Source organism: Jatropha curcas, chromosome 1 (assembly GCF_041381405.1).
Source record: "Jatropha curcas cultivar XTBG-Jc1 chromosome 1, XTBG_Jcur_1.0, whole genome shotgun sequence".
In the NCBI taxonomy this organism is placed as follows: Eukaryota; Viridiplantae; Streptophyta; class Magnoliopsida; order Malpighiales; family Euphorbiaceae; genus Jatropha; species Jatropha curcas.
Window position 1 is genome coordinate 3,605,854 of NC_143151.1, and position 24,138 is coordinate 3,629,991.

Here is a 24,138-nt window from a genome sequence, read left to right on the forward strand (position 1 = left end):
AGATTTCCTTTCATCGCGTCGCGTTTAACCTAAAGCGACCATAGCATTGATATGTCCAGAATTTTTACAGCTCCCTGTTAATCGTATTTAAGCATCGGTCATTTTAGCTTGTGAAAACTATAACTTGAACCAGCCCCCCGCCCCCCCAAAACCGCAAACATTAGTACCCACAGTACCTGACACGGTATCATTCATGGCTTGAAATTTAAAACAAACTCAACATAAACTATAATAAATTATATCAATCAATTATTATAAGTAAAATTCTGTCCTTGAAATTTATTTATATCAAACAATGGGAAAAGAAATAAGCCTGACTCTCTCCATAAACTGCACTTTTGCAAATCGTGCTAAAAACCGGACAAAATGAACCAAAAGAAAATTTTGAACAAACGCCATAAAAAAATGCCCAATTAGCTGCAAATGATTACAAGGGCAGTATAGAGAAGATATTAACAAAACTGCAACAAAATGGGAATTAATCATGTTTGTTGCATCCATTTGATCACTGCATCAATTTTCACGATACTGTATTCTCCAAAGTCCTGCATGCATCAACACTCACATCAAAATGAAAGCTGAGAGAATTGGATGAAAAGAAGAACTATCTGGAAAACATCTTCCCTTGGGTATGTTCAAATAAATTTGGAAATTTATAGTAAAATCATTGTCCTAAACGCCAAAATAGCAAGAAACAAAAAAACATTCATGTTAAAACTTCGAACCAAAATATTTCACAAACTACACAAATAGGCCCAGGTTTTTCACATAGTAACCTAGCAAATGTGGAAATGGGAGCGAGATGGAGAGAAGAGTGGGCAGAGAAATTTTGATTGGTGTGGGTTGATATCAACTACTAACATCAAACAAATAAGGGAACCAGATTGGCAACCCTTAGCTATGGTCAATTAACTGGATTTTTACTCCAAATTAGTCCTTATAGTAGGAGAAAGGACGTTTGCCAAGATGTTCTTGCAGGATTGAACAATACGGAGCCAAAATAAGTTTTGGACATATATAACAATCTCCATTGTTCATCAAATAAGAGAGGCTTTGCTTTCACCATAAAATTGCCTTGCACAACACAAACCTCATAATTAGATCCAAATCAACAATTTTTATTGGGTGGTTACCTACCATGTTAGATTCATATCATGCTAGTGTCCACCGGATAACTCCCCAAGACTCGCAAGAATGTAGCAAACTCCTGTCAAAGGAGGAGAGTTTCATGTCAATATAATATTTGCCACTTTGGTAGCATCAAGAAGAATACACACCTTCAGGTGCTTAAGGGCATTTTGTGCTTTCTGGTCAGCCATTGATGCCTCAAAATCCACATAAAAAAGATAGTCAAAATATCGGCTGAAAAATATACAAATAAAATCAAGTAAAGAAGAGAAAGAATTCCTCAATTTTCAGGCAGATATAAATCAAATGAACATAAGCAAACTCCAATTCTACCATATACAAGTGCTCTGGAATAAATATAGAAAGACTCAAAATATTTACTTTGGATACCCATTGTTGCTATCCTCAGACGTTCTTAAGGGCTGCTTCCGCAATGGACGACTTTCAATCTGCTTATAAGAAAAAAAAGGCAAGGTTTAAACACACCAAAAGCACAGATGAGCAGATGCATCTTTGTTAAGAGACCAGATACATAGTAGGACAATGAACACATACCTTAGTAAGATTAATTTGACGTAAAGCAAAAACAGCAAGTGCTTTGAAAAGCACTCCAGGTCCTTCCTCCAGTGAAAAGACAATACTTGTCTAGCTCAAGAACCACATCCATTAGCAAAAGTCAGCATTCAGCAAATGGTGAGATCTTAATGGCAAGTATCTTTTTGTTACAAGAGGTCAAACCTTGAATGGCCTGTCTGTGCCTGGAATTATAGGTTCCCTAGCTAGCATCAGAAATCGAGTAACATTATCACAATCATCCTGTCAGAAGGAAAGCATAAGTGATGAATCACATTCTCACCTCAATGCGACTATATATATCAAACAAAGAAAATACAAACCTGAATATCTTCAGCTAATATATTTAAGCCATAGATCTTTGCAGCAGCAGAACTAGCAACAGCTCCTGTGTCTTTCAGTTTGTGCAGTGCAACATGCTACAGGATTAAAATGAATTCAAGTCAATCACAACACAGATGTTCCAATATCTAAACACTAAGTATGAGTTATAATGTAACTGACTACTACAAAGTTGACCCCATGAACTTGCAGTTTACTACAGTAGTGTTTCCTGGCAACACTAGGAATACGCGAGACACTTCTCAAATGCAAGGAAGATGTGATCCAAGTATCCAACATTTCACAATAAATTGAGTATAAGATCAGGACATTTTACAGTCTAAACTAAGTGAATTTCACCCGTGATCACTGAACTACTCACTAAATCCAATTGAATCATAAGTATCACTATTCTTCATCTCTTAAAGATCACTAAGCCTTGATTTTTGTCAGAATAAAACCAGTAGGACCAAATCCACCCAATTGAGGGTATGACGTGGCAAATTATTGGATTCTTTTTAATTTATTTATATGCTAGGTGGGCCACATAGGAAATTTCTCTTTCCTTTATACTCTCACTCTTCTTTATGCAGGTAAAAGATATGAAACAAAAAAAGTGGCCTCTGTCCCTTCTTACTTCCAACTCACTCCACTCTCTCACACCTAAGTTATTATATCAGAGAGAAAGGACAGAGAGATCAGGAAGAAAAATGTTTTAGATAGCTCATAAAACACATAAAATATATTTTGAAAAGCCTAATACATTTCCCACATCAAACTTTCGCACTCTTGGCTAAAAGTTGGTCTTACTGGTGATTGCTATAGAATAAAAGAAAGATAGATCAAAGAATAAGACCTTTCAAGTAAATTGCAAGGCAAAGACCTGCTTGGAAATGTAAGACCAAAAGGAATTAGAAGGTTTCTATTTGCTTGCAACAGAACAAGAACATACATGAGCTGCTCCACTCTGTTCTCTCAAAGTTATGGTCTAAGTGGTAGCTAGAAATAAAGACTCAGTAACTTCTAATAGACATTAAATTTCAATGGCTTCAACGGGTCTAGTGATAAACTCAGTGACTGCAAGAGAAATTAACATTCCTCACAGAAAGGAAAAATGGGGTATTCAGCTACCAATTCAAGCCTACCTTTGCTGCACCAGCAGTATCATCCACTGCTTCCCGGACCAATCCCAGACTTGTCAATGTATGCTCGCATTGTGCAAGAGCCTGAAACATGAACAGGGGCAGGCTCACCATATAAAAACCATGAGACCAAATATAGGAGCTCAGCTGAGAGATATTTTACAATAACCTGAGGATGACTTAGGACCCTCTTCAAGTCTTCTACTGTAACTCCATTATTGGCTAGTAAGCAATGGCGAACAGCATATTTGACCTCCCCGACTATATGCAGTCTGTGCCGGAGCAAAAGGTCATAATTTCTGTGGATGCTACCACCTAAAGAATTTTCAATAGGCAGAACTGCTCTGTCCACAAGCCATCGCTCAACAGCCTGTGAAGGTGATAAAAGAAACAAATCACAAAGAGGAACATAGTATATTTTTCATGCCTAATAAACTCCCAATTATTTCCAGGCAAAGATAATTCTAAGAACCACTGGTTCGGCTCTTTCAAACATTTCATTTGAGATCCTCCGATTAGTTCAAAATTGCTGCATTGAAGAATTTGAAATCTCAAGCAAAGTACAACAGAGGAATTAAATAAGAAATCAATGAAATCCAAGCACCTTAGCTGACTATACTACTTCTAGAGAAGCCAAGGAAAACAAAAAATAATATTGATACCCTTATCTGCCTTCAATTTTCAAATTCCCTCGATGTAAAGATATACCCAATTACCCTTACTGTTTAAATCATAGAAAACTTGCTCCAAAATCCCTTAGATGAGAATCAAGCAGTTTTTTTCCTCCCACATAGCAGCTCCTTCCAAATTCTTCTTACTTCCCCAAGGAACTTTCTCAATTAACTAAAGTAGTTATACATACATACAGGTGAAAGAGGAAAAGATAACAAATTTTCATCAAACTTGGCTGGATTAATTTTTTCCACTGTAATCATTGTCCAAAGAAGGTGTTTAGATGGTATATTTCCCTAAAGCCAAGCAATGAATGATAGCTGCTCCTGTTTCAGTTGCTCCCAGTTCTTCCTCTTCACTTTAATTTCAAATGCACAAGACATCAAAATCCTTGAAGAAGAATTTCATCATTAAAGTGGCTCAGAAAATACAATGCGTAACAGTAAGGAACATCCCCTGAATCAGCATCCTGAGAGATGTGATTCGCCTTGCTCAAACAAGTTTAATTCACCCCAAGTGTGTTTCTAGTCACTCCTTGCAACCTTACCACCAATGCAACTTTAAATAACCATCAGTCATTAAAAAGGTCAACCCACATGATTGTGGCAAAGATGATTTTGTGACTTTTCTTACAACTTGAATATAATGTATCTAACTCAGCTCCACTCTGAAATGCTTGGATCCTGAAAAGCATTTCCCCTTTAATCTTTCAAGGACCAGATCTCATACTACACTCTTGGTAAGTTCCCCAGAACTAAAGTAACACATGAATATTATTGCTATACTTACGGAAACAATATAATGATGATGTAAGTGGCAACTCAAGAATACAATACAACGAATAAAGATAACCCACAAAATTTAATTCCATTGACAATGCTTCGCCTGTAATAAAAGAAAAATAAACATAAAACTAATAGGGTCGGATAGCATTAGACCCCCATGAAGGGCATAGATAAGGCACCAAGCTTATTGCATAAGGCACCGAGTGATCCTAAAGTCTTAATAAGTATGATCCAAATCTGCAACATATCATGTAATGCAACCAATATTACTATGGTAGAAACAGACTTCAATAACATGGACTGGGGTTTAAAATTCGAATCCTCTTAGACACTAGCTTCTAATAGGGAGAATTTAAGATAACAACAGCTCATAAAGCAATCAAACAGCAACTTATAATTACAGCTGTCAGCTGTCAATTCCAATTCCACTGAGAACTACAAATTTCCTTGAGGCAAATTTGACCTTTCATCTATAATTTTGATGCAAATATCACATTAAAATCAACAATCACTCCCTTCTATTGGTGCCATTTCCAGATTAGCTTTATTGAAATTTGAAAATGACATCTACTATGTAGAGCAAGTGGGTAGTTGGGGAAAAGCACAACCACCAACTCCACGACTTACTCTATCAACAAAGAGCATAAAAAAACTAAAAGAAAACCAAAGCTGAAATTCAGCTAATTACAAACCAAAAAAACGTGTTTTGCAACAGAGAGAAAAATGCTTAAGGAATTCACCTCAAAAGCGGTATCAAACTGCTCGCAAGGCACTGCTTCACATTTCGGATACGCTTTCTCTGCTGCTGACTCGCTGTACGCGCCACGAACTCCCTATACATATATACAACGTTAAATCTTAAATTTTCAATATATATATATATATATATATACACACAAATTGTAATTACCTGATAAGCAACGCGAAGACGAGACCCGTCAGAGACCGAAGAGAAATGAGAAGACGATAAAGGCCCTAAGAATGGGATATGGAATAAAACTAAATGAAATTTTTTCAAATTAAGATAGAGAAAAACGAACAAGGAAAGCAACAGTACTAGGAAGGGCGTCTCTGGAAACAACGTCATAAGAATTATCCTGCAATTGCAGAGCAACATGGGTGTTGTTGTTATTGTTCTTCTTCTCCTCAGCTTCGATTCTGTCGTTGCCTCCATGAACAGATGCCAACACTGTTGCACTACAGCGGCGTTTAACCGAAATCAGAGGCGATTTGATGTCAATTCTAGGAAATTGATCAGACGGCGAAGGTTTAACGGTGATTTGGGCGGGTAGAGGATTTACTAGGGATTGCTGAACAAAAGCCGCCATTGATTCTTCAACTGAAGTGCATGAGAGAAGAGATTTAAAATAGTAACAGCTGAGCTACAGAGTTCGATACGGAGGCATATATATATATATATAGGAAGAAGGGGAGAGAGAGACAGAGGCGACACAGACGAGGTCAGTAGAGATTTTTTTTTATTAATTATTTTTTATTTTGACACGTAAGCGGGATTTGCCTTTTGGTTTCAGGCTCCATGCTCGTATGAAAGCAAAACTTCGCGCAAGTGTCGGTAGCTTAGTTGACTGGTCGTCTTAGCAGCGGTAAAAATGCCGGATAAATTATAGCTCCACTTAAATCTTACATTTAGTTCACCTTCAAAAAAAAAAAAAAAAAAAGACCTACATTTAGTTTCGTTACAATTTGTTATTTTTTATTACTTAATTTTAATTTTAATTTTAATAAAAATTTATTTATTTAAATTCGATAATCGAAATAATAATATAACATTGAGAATTACATATTTCATAAAAGAAAAATCATAATTAAGAAGAATATGAAAAAAGGGAAGAAAAAAATTTTGCAACATAGGAATGACATTATTTGTTAAATAAATTAATAGATAAATCTTAAATTAATATGTTAGGAAAAAATATATATTTTTATTTTCAATATCATGTTAGAATATCCAATGATCGGATGCCAGTAATAACCTCCTGTTGAAATAAAAATCAAAATTTAATAATTAAAAATAGCAAATTAAAATTATGTGACTTTATAAAATTAAGTGTGAACAAATAAACCAACCAATTATCATGACACCCTTACTTTATCGGTGCATCATCATCCACAATTAATTATCTTATATTAATAAGAATATAGATATACTAATTACCTATATCGAAAAACAATATACTAATTGTTCAATTTAAATTATGGAGAAATTAATCAATTGGCAATAATTCAAATTAATGACTAAAAAATAATTATCTAATTAAAAAGAAAAATAATTAAAGTCCTGATAATTATGATGAATAGCAAGATAAGGAGCCTTAGGATGTATTTATTTGAACTCAACGTAGCTTATCAAGTATTTATTTATATTAGTCATTATTCCTCGATTCGCCTGTGTTATATATATATATATATATATATATATATATATATATATATATATATATATATAAACTTAAACAAGAGATAATTTTTAAAAAAAAATACAAATGACTGAAAAATAAAAAGTAAACAAAATAAAAAAATAATAATAACCTTTCGCTATAAGTATTATCATCTATATAAATATAAATATAGATAAGTAAATATAAAGAAATAAAGAAAAAAATTCAAATAAAAATATAGATACAGATAGCATTTTCAAATAAGTAATAATTTTTTTAAAATAAAATTACTCACTATAATTTTCTAATATTTTGAAAATAAAGTTAAATTTAGATATTAAGATATAAATTCTTGGATAAAGCATAATACTTCCATAAACAATGTCCAAGAGCACAGAGTTGAGCAAAGACTGAGAAGTCGGTGCATTAATTCCTGCATTGAAAATTCAAATAAAGACAACCAAGATAGCATACTCTATCAATACACAAATTTGTTGATAGAATGAAAAGAAAATTAGAATTCAGGAGAAAAGAGGAGAGAATGGAGAACATAAATAACTAAGTCCTAAGTATGAATTTAATATTGTAAATCCCTTCTTTCGTGGGACAAAATTCCAACAATCCATCAACAGTAGCCATTTTCCATTCCCTTTTCCCCTTAACTTCTTTTCTAAAAGGACAGTTGAACAACCAACATGTATAAGAATTTCAACTGTTTGAAATTCCTCTTAACTTCCTCTTCTCCGTCGACTTCAGTTCTGACATGGGTTCCCCTTCGACTGGAGCTGTAAAGTGCAATTTTGATGTAGCTATCCATACGACTGAGGGTCGATCATCATATGCTGCCCTTGTCCGGAGTGAAGCTGGGCAGTTTTTGGTAGCTTGCACAGGTCATTTTGCTGGGGTGCTAAAACCACACATCGCAGAGGCCATTGGTCTGAGGGAAGTATTGTCTTGGTTGCTCGCGAGATCATTTGGTAGGGTTTTACTGGAAACAGATTGCTTGCGACTGTTTCAAGCTGTTACGGTTGGTTTTGAACCTTATTCAGATTGGACACCAGTGTTAGAAGATATTAAACTTTCTCAAAATCTATCTTGTGAATTGATTTGGGCTAAGAGGCAAGTCAACAAGCCTGCACATGCTCTTGCTCGTGTGGCATGTTTACATCCTTGTTTCCATTCATGGGACATGATTCACCGCTGTATTGAAGATCTTATTGCTCTTGATTTAATATAATATTATGATCTCCTTTATTATCAAAAAAAAAAAAAATGTTTGAAAATCTCAAAATCAAAAAGGATTTTCTGCATTCTTCCATATATTCATTCACAACCAATTAATGTTTTTTTAGTTGAAATCTCCTTCCAAGTTCAACATCCTCCCTTTCTCTCAATTAAAAACAGCACATAAAAAGCCAACTAATAAACAATGGTAGCAAAAAGAAAACCAAAGACAACAATTTTTTACAAGCGTCACAAACCTATTTACGAGAACAAAGAGAACTAAAGAGCAGCAGTGAACACGACGGCCACACCACACTCTGCTTGTCCCATGTCAGCACTTCAGCCAAACATGGCAACCTCTGTCCACCAGCCACAGCTACGGCCAGACCAACAAATCAAAGTCTGCTGATCGAAGAACACATAAAATAAAACAATATAATAAAGAAAAAAAAAAAAAGTTAGAGAAACTAACACAATCGTTAAAAGCTTGAAAAAATGGAAGTCCTCAAAGCCTGCTCATCGAAGAACACATATAATAAAAAAAATATATCAAATAATAATGAAAAAAGAAAAAAAAATAAAAGCTTAGAGAAACAGTAAATTACTTTTGAGTTTTGAGGTAGAATTTATATAGAACAACGTAACTAGGTTTTAGGTTCAAAAATTTAAAAGTTAAGCTAGTTGAATTATGTTAGATAATTAGATTTGATTTTAAAAGTTATCTATTATTAGTATATAGTAAATATTAAGTTAAAAATAAATATGTTGGCCAATCAAAATAAAAAAAAAATTAATTTAAAAAAAATGAAATGCTGAACAAAGATGACATCTCGAAACTTTCTCTTTATTTTAGTTTTCATATATATATATATATATAAATTGATTCAAATAAAAAAGAAAATGAATTTGTTTGTTTTGTCTTATATAAAAAGTTTGTCTGTGTATGAATTTTTTTTAGCTTATTCAGTGAGCTGTGTAGCTGTTTTAAACAAAAGGATCAAAATACCCATTTAATATTTAAAAGAAAAATTGTATCCTAATGTGTAGCTTTTTAAGTTACTATCTAGTAATTTTTTTTTTTTTTTTTAAATACATGGAAAGCTCAATGGGCCGAAATAACATTGTAGGCTACATATCAAGGGGGCAATCCTCCTTTTAAATAACATTTACTAAATTGGTGATAACCTTTATGGTGAAGAAGACTTGAACTCAAGGCCTCTCACTTCTTATATCTTCAACGAGATATAGAAAAAATAAATCGGACCACACATGATTGACTAACTAGTAACTATTGTAACTTTAGATAACTAATCTATAATTTTCATCATTAAATTTATATTGTCTATACATTTATATCATTTACGCTCGTATAAATATTTAATAGTTAGAATAATAAATTAAAATTTATATGTTTGGTTTATCTTATATAATATAATGTGAATTTTATTATTACATATATTGACTAGGGATAAAAGTGGTGCGCGTATTTTAAGGTACTCGTTCCGCTCCGATCCGTTTAAGAGGATATGGATAATTATAAATGAATTTGAGATGGATATGAACAGTGAAATTACTACTCATTATGGATACAAGTAGAGTAGGAGTATAGGTCTTTGGATACTCGCTACCCGTTACTCACTATATTATAAGGGTATCCTATCTATTATTAATAAAAATTGTATTTTAAATAATTTTGGATTTAGATGGTTTAAGATTCGCGGATATTCTACCCATATAAGAATAATTTAAACGGATTTTGGACGAGTACAAATAGTAAAAATTTAAATAGATTTAAATATAGGTACTTAAATAGATATTTAAACGGATTTTAAATGAATACGGAAAATAAAATTTTAAATGGATATGAGTATGTGTAGCTTAAAATTCGCGGATACCCATCTCACTTCCATCCTTAATATTGACGATTGAATATATAAAAATACACTCATTCAAATTATTCAAATATCTTATCCCCAAGCAATCTTAATCATTCAATAGTAAACTTCTAATATCATTACTTAACCATTCAGTTCAATAAGTTATTAATTCAAATTCAGTATACGGCGCAAACGAACAACCCGTTAAACTTGAAAAGGAAACACAATGGCAGTGTTAAGCCGAGGACACTAATCAGAAATATGTAAGAATCTACGAAAACAACAATTCTAAGATATAACATTTACCTTGACATCAATTAATATTATCTCCCTAAAGTAGCCATTAAATTAATTTTAAAAACCAAAATTTTATACTCCATTGCTATCAGTAGAAGTATCTTTATATTTAACATTACAAGCTATTCCTTTAGTTTTGTTTTCTTTCATATGATTGTTGCTTCTATAAAATTCATCTTACTAAAATTAAGACATAATTAACCAGTCATATTAATGATTTTCAAATTATATACATATAACATTTTCAAGCCCAAGTCAGTATTTAATTCATATAAGGCCCAATCCAAGTTCATTATTAAATCACAAGCATAGATATGAGTCATCCTTACTCATAGCCCATTCTCTCGTTCTCTCGTACGTGAGTAACAGGAAGCCAATTTCCATATAAAAGCCCACAATTTCATAACTCATTTGGCATGTGCTCTTATTGTTTCTCATCTCTCTTTTTCTTAATTTTTAATCCTTAAACTCAAACTAATTACACTATCGAAATTTTGACAGAATCTCTCTAAAATTGAAGTAAACTGCTTATTAAAGATATTTAAAATCAAGATAGTTTGGTCTAGTAGTTGAAGTGTATTAGATCTCACCCTTGTAATCTCATGTAGGGGTATAAATGAGCCGAACCAAGTTTAAACCTGCCAAGCTTGAAACTTGGCTCGAGCTCGGCTTGAAACTCAACAAGCCTAAAAATTTAGGTTCAAGCTTAGCATGAGTTCAACTCAAAAAATTTTAAGCTCGAGTAATTTAAAATAATATTATATATATATAAGCTCAATAAGGTTCGATGAGCTTTTGATCTAAATATCATTAGACTTGTACTCGGCTCGATTGTTAAATGAGCAGGCTTCCCGATTTGCTAAATCGATTCGAACTCGAGTTGAGCTGAACTGTTTCAAATTTTTTTCAAGCCGAGTTTGAATAGCTCATGATCCGGTTTGACTTGTTTACACTTCTAATCTCAAGATCAAGTCGTGTATTTGACATCTTGACGAGCGATTTTAACATAATATCTCTCTACTCAATAGGAATTAGTTTTTTATCTAATCGCTAAAAAAAAAAAAATGTAAAATTACAATTATAGTCGCACCCTAATCCACACCAGTCAATATCCAACAATTTTCCATCCCCCATTCACATCATCGTTATCATCATCATCGTCATCATAAATATCTCAAAATAAAAAATGGGCTTATCAACCCTTAACAACAATTTATATATATACAAAGATGAAACTTGTTCATCTCAGCTAACAAAAAGAGATATTAGCTTTTTTTTTTTTTTTTTTCCTTTTCAAAAAAATCAAGTCCGATGACAATCCCAATTGACAGAAATATAAGTTATTTACGTTAAGATTAAGAAATTCATTATAATCTATATAATATTTTCTGTAATTAAAACCTAAAAATGACTTAACACATAATTAAGTCTTCACAACTAATGAATGGAAAAGTAAATAGATGATAATGGAGTGGCCTTAGCAGCCAGAAACTGGCACAGCCGTTGATTGTATATGATCCCTAGCTAAAAAGTGTTGCTGAGCTTGACCCAAAAGAGTAATAGTGGTCCAGTCGAGCCCAGCCCATTTTAGACCCAACCGTCTACCACTTTAGCTACTGCAAAATTGAATATTTTGTACATAATTAGTTTAATCATACAAGTCTAGTAATAATATTTTATATAATCATCAACCCTACTTGGACCATATGCTAAATAAATAAATAGAGGTAGAAAAACTAGGAGGATTTTGTTCATCTCATTGAGATTGTTATCAAAACCTGCGCTTCAGACCTAGTTTGTGGTCCTGATTTTAAATATTATTAAATAATTTTAAAGTATGTTTTCTCCCACATAAATAGACTTTAATATGATTTTTTTTATTACTAAACCTATTAGAGTAAATTTCATTAATTTATTCTTATAATCATGCATGTAATTATGTTAAGTTTTTTAATATAGCTTATTTAAAAATCATAAGCAAAATATCACAATCTCATATTGATTTAAGAGATCATTTAAAGGTCAATACATTATGTTATATTACTGTCTCTCTTCCATAATAACTGTTACATTTGAAATTTTACGTTCTTTAAGAAAATTATTAAATTTTGTTTAAATTACAATAAATTATTGAGTAAATTGACTATATTATTCTTAATTTAATAATCCTATATCTAAACACCAAATAATTATTGGCTATATATAATTGTAAATATGAAAAAAAAATTATTACTCCTTGAAACTACAAATGTGACAAGTATTTTGAAATAAATTATTTTCTCAAATGTGACAAATATTATGAAACAGATGTAATACTAAATTGATGTTTTTTATCTTAATCAATTGTAATCTCATAGGTATTTTCACTAATGTGAATAATGAGATGTATAAGGATTAAATACGTTCGACCACAAAAGTTTTTACTAATTTTACGAGTTAAGAGGAGGATTACCTACGTGTTATTTTAATACACCTCCTAAATGGTTGTACAAATCCAAATCTATTTTGATAATTTCTGAATTTATATAAAATTTATAAATAGACTATCTTATTACGTGGATCGTAATATTATTTTCGGATATTAAATATCTTGATGAATAATAATAATAATAATAAAAAAAAAGATGTTTTTATCTGCCCAAATCTATTTAGACAAATTGTAAATGTATAAAATTCATTCGAAATGCGTGAGTTTGTATTGATGTGGATATACTAATGCGGAGCAATCTTCCATATCTCACATACGTTGCCAAACAGAAAATCGCATTTCATTCAACGTATGGTATGTATTAGGAGAATCCAATTGATAACGGTTGTTGTTTGGTGTTATTTGTCCTTATCCAGAATCTGGACAAAGCCAAATCCGTTACCAAAATCTACCCAATCATCATCAACATTATGATTTATGCGCCTTCGTCATGTGATTTGCCTTGCGCACCCTTATCGTGCCCCGCGTGACCACCATCATTTTTATTTTTCTCCCACGTGCCGATTAACAAACTCAGTTTCTTCTTTCACTAAAATTGGATTAATTCAATCAACAAGACAACAATTGCTGTAAGAATTAAAATACAAATTCAATTTTCAAGAAACTCACTTCTTGTAAAGAATAAAAATAATTAGATTCTTTCAATTTTATCAAAAATAAATAAATTAATTCATAAAATAATATTTTGAGAAAATAGTAATTTTTATTTTACGAGTAATCATTTGAAATTTTAAAAGCCACATTTCTTGTGATCATCCCCGGATGATGGGAATAACGAACTATAAATTTTGAGATGAAGCATAAAATGTCAATATAAAATGTATCATTATCCGTTATTTTTGAATATTTCTGTTGCATTTATTTGTAACAAGAAACAACCGTCCGCATTCAGTGCAACACTTGTATTTTGGTCTATTGTGCTTTTTTTACAACGTAACAACTACTAATTAAGATGTTTTAGAGAAATTCTTTTGTCCACAAATTTAAAATCCTGTCAAGAATATCAAGTAATTGATAATATTTTTTAATTTTAATTTTATTTATATTAAATGCAATAATTATCTCTCAAATTTTTTAAACTGTTATTCAATCAGATAATAATATTTACTTAATTATGAGTTTAAATCCTCGTTAGAGCTTACTTAAAAGCAAATATTTATTTAATATTATGGTACTTATTATTATTATTTTTAACCCCAAAGAAAAGAAAGGTGCAGAGGAGTTGACTAGTTATAGAAATTACAATAACGAAATTGGCAAGGAACTGAGATTATACCTTGCTTGACGAGGGAGGAGAAGGTGGTGCGGCAAAGTGGGGCCCAATATAGGACAAAAATCCAGTGAGAGTGAGGCCCACCATTGGGCTGGCGGATATGCGTTATCAATTGGCGATGTTGTTATTGTTTCTTCCTTTCCTCGTAAACCCAAATATTCGTCTCGTAGCCGCATTTTACATGCCACGTGTTCGGTCAGACATCTGGCATCTTTCTTCCTTCTTGGGTCCCACTTCCCACCGACCACTCACTCATCCCTTGTCCCTGTCTAACCTTCCCTTCGCTTAGCCTTCCTTCCTCCCTTTTTCCACGTGTTGTTCCTCTCCCCCGCTTCCAATGTTTTGATATTTGTTGTTGCACAGTATTAAATTATTGATCGGTATATTTTAAAATTCAATTTCCGTTTAATAAAAAAAATAAAAAATTGATTAAATTAAAAGAATATTTTTGCCTATATTATTATTATTCTTTTAGAAACTCAGATTTTAACTTTGAATTTAAAAAAAATACTATAATTAGTATATTCTTGAAAAATTCAAAATTTTATTTTAATTTCATGAACAGAATATACCAATCTCGATTCAAAAATAGAACATATACACCTCTAGTTAATTTCTATATATCAATTTAATTATTATTATTCTAATATTTGATATTAGTAAATTAATTTAATAAGTGAGTTTGTTAATCACATTATTGATCACAATTTAATTTTTAAAATTAAACCACAAAATAATATTTCATTTTTTTTCAAATCTTTTGTTTTTGCAAGAGTATTTCTATATATTTTTAAATATAAAAGTAACATCATTTTGAAATTCACGATTATCTCTTATAAATACTTTTTCGACAAATCATACAACTAATTCGTAATACCAACTTACTAAAAAATAAATAATAAAAAGATTGCCATGTTATTTGTAATACTTGCTTTATTATACCATATAAAACACAAGAAAGAATTAAATGCAACCCGTTTAAATTTAAAAGTGTTAGCATTAGGTTAAAATTGTAGGCCCCATTTAATTAATATATTTATTTCTGAGTAAATAATTCACTTCTCACTTTATTAACTTTTTTTTTTTTACTTTTTACATTATTAAAATTAAAGGCCACTGCTAAGATTGTATTATTATATAAAAAAAGTATTTTCTCGTATATTAGCACATATTTAATAAAAGCCACCAACTTAGTATTATTATATGTGAAACTTATCATAGTACAAGTACTCTGTACTCGTATTCGTATGCATAATATTCCATTCCGATTCACCCGTTCCAGCTTTTAAGGTACCTCTCCTATCCAAATCTTCTTGCGCCTACTTCTCTCTCCCTCTTTCTTTCTTTTTTCTTTTCTTTTTTTTTTTTTTTTTGAAAAATCAAATTTCATTTATACATCACCCTCTCAATGATTCCTGTACAAGTTTAATTATTTCATAATTGAGTTTCTATTAATTAGGTAGAGGCACACGATAATTACTGTATCAGCTAAACCTTAATTGTAGACTAATTCTATTTATCAATTATGTGTGGTCTGTTTGGTCTTTATATCTTTTATAAAAAATGTATGAAGTGAGAGGTTTCGAATTTGAATTCTTTCTACCATAAAGTTTATCACAAATTTGGAACATATCATTCTGTGAACATGTTAAGTATTTTGTAGCCCTAATTTTCATTTAGTATTGCAGGTGTCACCATGTTCTATTTATATAAATAGTTACATACATTAGATGATTATATCATATCATTTGAATTATAATTTTATTAGTAAATAAATGAAATTTGCACTTATTTTCATTAAATGGATGTAATTTGGACAATTTTTTTATTAATATAAAATTTTTTGTTCTCTTTTATGGATCTTGTAGTTTTTAAAAATTGATTGAATTGTAGCTTGGAGCCCACTACTCTCTACTATTTACACAGATAACAATGTTATATTAAAATTAATTTTTAATAGTATATATGAATTAAACCGACGATCTTTACGAGATAAAAGATTTATTTTATCGAAAAATGATTTATAAAAAGGACAAATAAAAATCTCGACATGAACTAGTTAATTTTATACTTTAAAGAGTACGAGATTACGAGCCAATACTCATCCACAAATATTATAAAATGTAAACTCTTGTGAAAATCATGAGATTAGTGATAATTTAAAAAGATTATTATAATTACAGAGTGGTAAACATTAATTCCAACCGATCGTCCAAACATCATTTGACTGAACGGTCACTCGTTAGTTGGTATAGTGCGTTTTGCCCTTTCAAGGGGACAGAGAAAACCTAATCCATGCAGATTCTCATTCTGTAGTGGGAATGCAAGAAAGATTCTTTTCTTCATCACAATATGTTTACCATATGTACCGGCACAGTTTTCAAATCCACCTTTCTTTTTTTTTTTTTCTTTTTCATTCTTCCTCTCTCTCTCTCTCTTTTTTTTTTAAAAATTATTATGGTTATCATCCAAGTGTTTTCTTTGACTGTTAATTTTGACCAGTCAACTAACTTGACTGATCCCTATGAGTATAAGATTTCCTTTGGCCCCACATAAAGAAAGGGCCCACCACAATGTTTTTTTTTTTTCACTGATGATCAATTCTTTTTCATGGTTTGTGATTTGTTTGTTGTAATAAAAGATTGATAGGCAAATTACATAGGAATAGGATCCAAAGAATATCTAAACTAGGTAGGGTTTGGTGTAGGATCAGTTAGTGTTTGTTTATGATTTTTCTACTCCGGACAGACATGATAGCTTAGAATTTTGGTTTGGTTACATGGGATTTCTCGCCGCTCAAAGAATCTACCTCCATAAATGGAAAATTTTCTTTTTTTTTTTTAAACAAAAAAAACATGAAAAACAAAAAAGAAGAGCTTGAAACCGACAAGTCAACTAATTTGATTTTACATTCTGTTTCATGGCTAATTTGGTTTCTCACCATAACACAATTTATGTGAAAGTAGAAGCATTTTTGTTGGTTTTTTAAACAATGCCTCAGCTGTTTGATATTTATAGATGAAGAAAATTTTATTGGAAGTGATTCTCCTTTGAGAGTATGATGTGGCATAAATAAGATTATATTCAATTAGACATGATAATAGTTAGCTTCAGACTAAAATTAAATTGAAATCGGACGGATCAAAATCGGTACTAAACTGTTGTAAATAGTTTATAGTTATAAACTATAATTGAAACCATAACCATTGACACTACTAAATTCTAAATTCTAAATTGTCTTATAAAACACTAAAAAATCCGTATTTTTTTCAAACTGAAACTAGTGGTTTAAAACCATGATCATGCCTTAGACTCAATGCAATTAACTGAAAACCTCGTGGTTTAGTGTAAAAATAAAAAAGCATTTTTAGTATTACATAAAAATGATTATAAGTGCATTAATGTTGACTCGCGACCTCGAGTGAAACTGGTCCTGAGTAGAGAGTTAATATTATTAGGAATAATATTCAAATTTTAATTTAACAATACAGGTACCTCTCTTTTTTTTTTCCCCTGTAAATTACCGGTAGTGGACTCTGCTATTAGGGATTAGGGATGATTAAATTCGGTTTGGGATTAGTCACATTTAAAGCTCTTCGCCCTTCTCTATAAGTGTGTTTAATAGAGATCGAAATCGAAAGCTTTTTCCACATGTCCAGCCGCGTTGTTAACTGAGTTACATCCTGTAGATAATAATACATATATCCCTTAATTAATAACAAATCTGTTATTTGTAAAGCTCTAATGAATCAGCTAGCTAGTGTTTTTATTTGTCATATTTGTAGGCCAGCGAATCAATTCACCCATAAGTTAGCTTGGCTAGCTATTTCTATGTCTGACAGGATGGATTGGAATTCTTCTATGGATGCCAATAATATTTTAAGCCTTTGGCTTATTTTCAAAAAAATAAAAAATAAAAAATAAAAAAAATCTGTTATTTTCTGCGTTCTATATAATAAATTTTTAAAAAGGCAAACTTCAAATCCTAACACCCATTTTCAATTAATCAGTTCTTTTGGTTAGCTAAATTAATACATCAGTATATATTTTTCATTATTAAAAATGTATTATTCCCATATCATTGACCATAATTTTATTTTTTGATTCACGGTACAAAATAAATAAATTTTTCTTGTTGTTAATCATTTGTTGCATAAAAAAATTTAATTAAGATGAAATCATGTCAAACAAATGTGAAAATTAACACATACATTCACTAATCACAATAAGTTTCTACTCCACTTGGTATAAATGTATATAAAATATATTAGTTTATTTATAAATGAAATTTGTAAATTTAGAATAAGTTTAAAACGAAAATCCATTTGCTTTTATTTTTTAAAATTAATCTGACACTGGGATGTTAGAAGGATGAATAATTTTGTAATAAAATTTTTAGTTGTTTAATTTTATAAAATTCATTTAGAAATTCTATCCATTTCCACGGAAATTGATTTAGTTATGTCTTATTTCATAAAATTAAAATCTTTATTTTTTCATACCGAATATAAAAATTTATATTTATAAATAAATTCAATAAAATTTTATGAAATTTATTTGAAATTAAGATTATTCAAACTTCAAATCCACAAAAAGAATAATTTTTTAAAATCCACAAATGTGAAAATTAACTCATACATTTACCAAACAGAAAAGGGGAAATTGTTAAAGAAAAATAATAATCATTTATTATGATGTGAGTGCATTGCATGTGGATTTCAACTTTTTTCTTATATTTTAGGTTTGGATAAAGCTAATGATGATTCCTTAATTTTGCTTTATTTGTGTTTTTTAATGCTCAATTTTCACTGACCAACAATCCATTCATACACTTCAAATGATTATATAACAAAGTGATAAACAATTACTAGGGCCTAAATGATGGATTAGGCCCTAAACACGAGACCTAATCCTCTGAAAATTTCAATAATTTCATTTTGTACTTTTCTTGATTTAAATCAGAAAGAACTTTTTTAAAAAAAATTTCATGAAATAATAATAAAAATTATGTTTTCTCATATAAAATTTGATATTAATTTTTCATATACAATTTAAATATACTGTTTTGAATATTTGATTTTAATGTGACATATTAATTAAAACATTTTAGATAGAAAATATGGGAATTTCTTTAAAAATTATATATGATGAAATTCATTTCTAAATTAATGTGTGAAAATAGCTAATTTTGAGTTGTTATTATTAATTATTATAATTAATGTGTTAAGGAAGGAATAAACTTGAAGTATAAGCAATTAAGGATGTTTTGTTGGTGAGTCATTGTCAACTGGATAAGTATAATGTGCTAATAAATTTGCTTTCCGGTGAATTGCATGAATCAAACACAATAATTGATTTATTTTATGATGTGACGGACCCTGGATATTTCAACAACTACTCTCTTTTTTTTTTTTTTTTTCCCTTATTTTCAAACAATAAACATATTCGGCTCAAGCTTTGCCAACACCATAAGAATTTCGTGATGTATATTCAGGAACGAAGCCAGCATTTATAAAAAAGGGACAAACTATTGTAAAAGTTCATTAATAGAATATTAATGGAAGGGGCACAATGGTTAAAGGGTTTTAAAATTTCCCTTAGGTCAAGGTTCAAATGTCAATATTGTCAAAGGAATTTTTTTTTTTTTTTTTATTTTTTCCAAAACAGGAGGCTGGCAATTGCCCTGTTCGTCTAAAGGGTAGATTTATCCCCACCGTGACCCACTCTCTCTCCTCCCTCACAAAACTACTGTTCCTCCTCCTGTCATTGTTAAACCCAAAGTTTGGATTCTCAGTGACTAAAAATCCATTGTCATCTTCATCGTGTTCTAGAGGCAATACTTGCTCACTCATAGTAACATTGTTTTCTCTATGAGCAACTTTGCGCTACCGGAAACTAAAAACTACATCGTTTTCAAATTTTGTAGGTATCTAAGGGAGATATCTTTCCGACGAAAGGGATGACAGAGCTTTCGAAGTGGAAAGAAATTTCCATGTAAAATTCTCGCATCCTGCGAACAACCAAAAAAAATTTTTTAAGGGCACTATGGACATTCTATCTGTAGAGATTCTAGTTGAGCCGGACTCAACTTGAGTCATTTAGCACTGCTCATTTTCAAAAGGAGGTTTTAATTAATTTGGATATCTTATAATTTCTTATACATTAATAATTTTTTAAAAAATTCAAGCTACTCCCATCCTAAATGTATTATAACTGAATCACTAATTCAAAAATTGTAACAATTCATCGTCAACCCTTATGTCTGAATCGAACTCTATTAGACTTTGAACTTGAAAAATCAAGCTCAAATTGTGCTCATTTAAAATTTTTTTAAACCTCTTTACTTGAATTTAATATCAATCCTGACTTCTTTTTTATTTTATAAGCTCGATAAAGTTACCTGAGTTAAGCCCCTTAAGTTTAGTGAATGAACCTTTTTTTTTTTTCCTGAGTCAAATTAATTTGTAGCAACTCACTGAGTAATATGTCTCATTTGTAGAAGTTGATGAAGGTTGTTTTTGGTGGGCCAATATGTTACTAATTGCACTAAGTATCCAATAAAGATTAAAAACGTACGGTTAATAGAGGACAAAAGAAGTCACTTGTCAAAGAGCCTATGTTAAGGAATTATTATATAATTAACAACTAGCCCATTATATGTTAGGTTTAAAATATATATTTGCATACAATTTGTGCTCATCCCAACATGATATGATTTCTTAATTATAACTCCTAAGAGCACTTTGTTCAACTAGCAAGATCTGTTCTTTTTATTATTGATTATCTATACACAAATGATATCAAACAATTACAGAGGAGAGAAAAAAAAATCAGTAACTCTCGAGTTCGAATTTCAGGACATACAAAATAATTTAAAATAGAGAGAAAATGAAAAATTATAACTTCGTCATTGTCTTTCGGACTCTTTTAACTTAGTTAAGGATTGAGATTGCATAGAAGCACATATTTGGTAGGATCATATTGAAAAAAAAAAAAGGTATACATATTATTTGTGGTGAAGAATGACATAAATGAAAAAAGAGTAGACAATTTTAGAATTTCAGAAAAGTAATAGTTGTAGGCATACATTTGAGTCCTAATTATTCATTCATACTATTCAAAGTGATTTAGTGGAGTCAGTCTAGTGGTGATAGGATGGCACAAATGTTATTTTTGACATTCATGCTACATATTTTAATATATGCATTTAATTCTGATAAAAACTAATTTTTTCTAGCCATGGAAATATAATTATTTAGCTCAAATTAGGAATGAAAGGGATTGCTAGAGTCAATCTTTATATTTCAAGGAAGCTAAATCAAGAAATTCTAGTTGCAATATAATTTTTCTTTCAAAAAAAAAAAAAAAAAAAAGAACTCAAAGTTCAATTCTCCTTTTTAATAAAATTTCTTTCTTGAACAAAAATATATTTTTTTTATTTATTTCATCTGATCGAAACGGGTATACACGTTACACTGCGATTTTGAATTAAAAGAGAGATTTTCAAAACTGTTAAATCATTCACTCTATTAATAACTGAGCTGGATCCAATGTATCACAAGAGATTTATCTTTTTTATTTAATTCTTACATATTGGATTACAAATAAATCTTCAATGAAATATTTAACTTCATGAAAAATAAAATACTCTCAATAAATATTTATTCAATTTAAAAATTAAATTATTGATTTTACTGAGTATCGAAATTGTTAACGTTCGTTTTGATGCCAACAAACTATGGAAGATTTTCTGAGCTTGACTAGACAGTGGAAATGTTGTGACATGGACCACTAAGGCCACACTCATATCCATCCATAACCAAAGCAGAGAAAATACAAATTCCATGATGGGCTATGCCATTATTTCCAATAAATAACCAAGAAAGAAACTGAAAGAAGGTGAGGTGAAATTATAAAAGAAAGATCATTTTCTTGCTCTTCTTCTTCTTCGTCTTCGTCTTCCTCTTCCTTCGTGTATATTAGTGTCACTATCATTATTACTTATTATAAGTCCACATCACTGTAACCCTTCAATACAATCACAGAAACACTCACACCGCCAACAACTATTTAAATCAGAATCACTATACCTGTATTTTTATGTTATCAATCAATCAATCAATCAATTCATGTCATAAACACTTGGGTTACTCACTGGGCCCCTCATATCAGTCCAAAATAAACCCAGTCTGCTACTTCCTTTCTTGGACCAAAATCTTTGTGTTTCCAGATTTTTTATTTTTTTTTTATTTTATTCTAGGAAGCTTTTTGGTATTTCTTGGAACTCGAGGTTTATACCTACCTATAGTCTCATCTATTTGCCTGTGCTAAAATTTATCCAAAAAAAAAAAAAAACAAAAAGAGAGAGAGAGAGAGAGATTAATAGATGCAATATAGTCTAGGATGTGTGTTGGTGGGGCAAATAAAATTATGTATTGTAGAGTAAATCAATAGATATTAAAATATAATCACTTTCATTTAAAATTCCCTGTTTTTATTACTTTTTCCCTACAAAAATAACAATAAAATGAATATATTATGAAAAAATTACGATATGATTCTTGTGGTTTATAAAATACAACTAATTCGTCTTTGTCTTTTAGAAAATAGAGTAAGATGTCTTTATAATTAATTCGTAAGGTTTTTATTCAATTTTTACATTTTTTCTGTTAAATACTTTATGAAATGATAAAAATGTCCCTTTTATTTTGAAAAACACATGGATAAACTAATTGTTTTTTCAAACAGACTACATTATAATTTTTCTAGTATAATATTTTCGTATTTCTTCTTTGACCTCAGTGTTTTCTTGTTGATTTAACGGAAAAGAAGTAAAAATTGGACAGAAGGACCTAAAACAAAACAGAAGCAAAATATAAGGACAAATTAATATATCTAAAACAAAACACAGAATGATTAATTGTATTTCACAAACCACAAGGATCGTACTATAATTTTTTCATATATTATTTACAGTAAATAAATAAATAAATAAGATAAATATGATAAATTTTGTTCTATTGTATTATATATATATATATATTAGCTTTCTCCAAAAGGACATTTTCAATTGTTAAAATTTGATATTTATATTGAGAAGTCTTAAAATTGAAGATTCAATATGATAGGGGCATCTGTCAAAATGGAAAAAACATCACTTCTATGTGGCTCATTTTTTCACATTGACCAAAAAACAGTCTAATATCAAGTCTTAATTATAATTAAACTCCAAGTTTGATCTAGTATTAAATTTTAACTGCAATTAAACTCCGAACTAGATTATACAGTCCCTAGTAATATTGCCGGATACCGATAGTTTAAAAAAAATTGTTTAAAAAATAACAATAAAGTGAATATATTATTTACATAAATAAATATTAAATATGACAAATTTTGTTCTTATTCTATAATAATAGATTAACTTATTAAATGCATTGAATATAAATATATATACATCAGCTTTCCACAAAAGGACATTTTCATTTGTTAAAATTTGATATTTATACTGAGAAGTCTTAAAATTGAAGTTTCAATAAGATGAGGGCATCTGTCAAAATGGAAAAAACATTACTTCTGTGTAGCTCATTTTTTCATTTTTGCCAAAAAAACAGTCTAGTCTCTAGTAATTAGTTATCTACTTTTTTTTTTTTAAGAAAAAAAAAACGCTATATGATATAAATTTTTAATAAAAGTAATATATATTTTTTGCCTAAGCATAAAATTTTTCACTTTTAAATAGTTATAATTTCATCATAAATCGATGTTTGTATTTCTAACACCTTAAATTTATTAATTTTATTTTATGATAATATTTTAATTTAATATGTTTTGGTGGTCTAATTTTTTGAAATATTTTTTATTTATATAAAACTAATTATATTAATTAATTGTCAAATTTAAATTAAATGAATTAGTTTGAACTCTTATGTGAAGTCATAACATACTCTTAACTAAATGTG

The 24,138-nt window shown here is 30.0% G+C and overlaps 2 protein-coding genes across 2 annotated transcripts; one reads left to right on the forward strand and one right to left on the reverse strand.

Annotated features, from left to right (window-relative positions):
- Positions 1–222: 222 nt before the first annotated feature.
- ADT2 (arogenate dehydratase 2) lies at positions 223–6,097 on the reverse strand. The gene is made up of 12 exons (XM_012209507.4): positions 5,679–6,097; positions 5,532–5,596; positions 5,362–5,454; positions 3,334–3,534; positions 3,168–3,248; positions 2,025–2,120; positions 1,867–1,944; positions 1,684–1,773; positions 1,510–1,577; positions 1,278–1,362; positions 1,138–1,207; positions 223–545 (listed from the first exon to the last, which is right to left on the reverse strand). Exons 1-11 carry the CDS (start codon positions 5,947–5,949, stop codon positions 1,148–1,150), a joined length of 1,188 nt encoding a protein of 395 aa, XP_012064897.1. The 5' UTR covers positions 5,950–6,097; the 3' UTR covers positions 223–545; positions 1,138–1,147.
- Positions 6,098–7,783: 1,686 nt separating this feature from the next.
- On the forward strand, positions 7,784–8,257 carry LOC149498839 (uncharacterized). Its single transcript, XM_089718376.1, has one exon. It carries the CDS (start codon positions 7,784–7,786, stop codon positions 8,255–8,257), a length of 474 nt encoding a protein of 157 aa, XP_089574502.1.
- Positions 8,258–24,138: the final 15,881 nt, after the last annotated feature.

What these genes read in the sequence shown, in the direction of transcription:
- ADT2 (XM_012209507.4), bottom strand. Translation starts at nt 5,949, where the DNA reads ATGGCGGCTTTTGTTCAGCAATCCCTAGTAAATCCTCTACCCGCCCAA. An exon ending in TATTAGCTGAAGATATTCAG is followed by an intron (nt 1,945 to 2,024) that starts GTTTGTATTTTC and finishes TCCTTCTGACAG; the next exon opens with GATGATTGTGATAATGTTAC. An exon ending in GCACAGACAGGCCATTCAAG is followed by an intron (nt 1,774 to 1,866) that starts GTTTGACCTCTT and finishes TTCTTGAGCTAG; the next exon opens with ACAAGTATTGTCTTTTCACT.
- LOC149498839 (XM_089718376.1), top strand. Translation starts at nt 7,784, where the DNA reads ATGGGTTCCCCTTCGACTGGAGCTGTAAAGTGCAATTTTGATGTAGCT.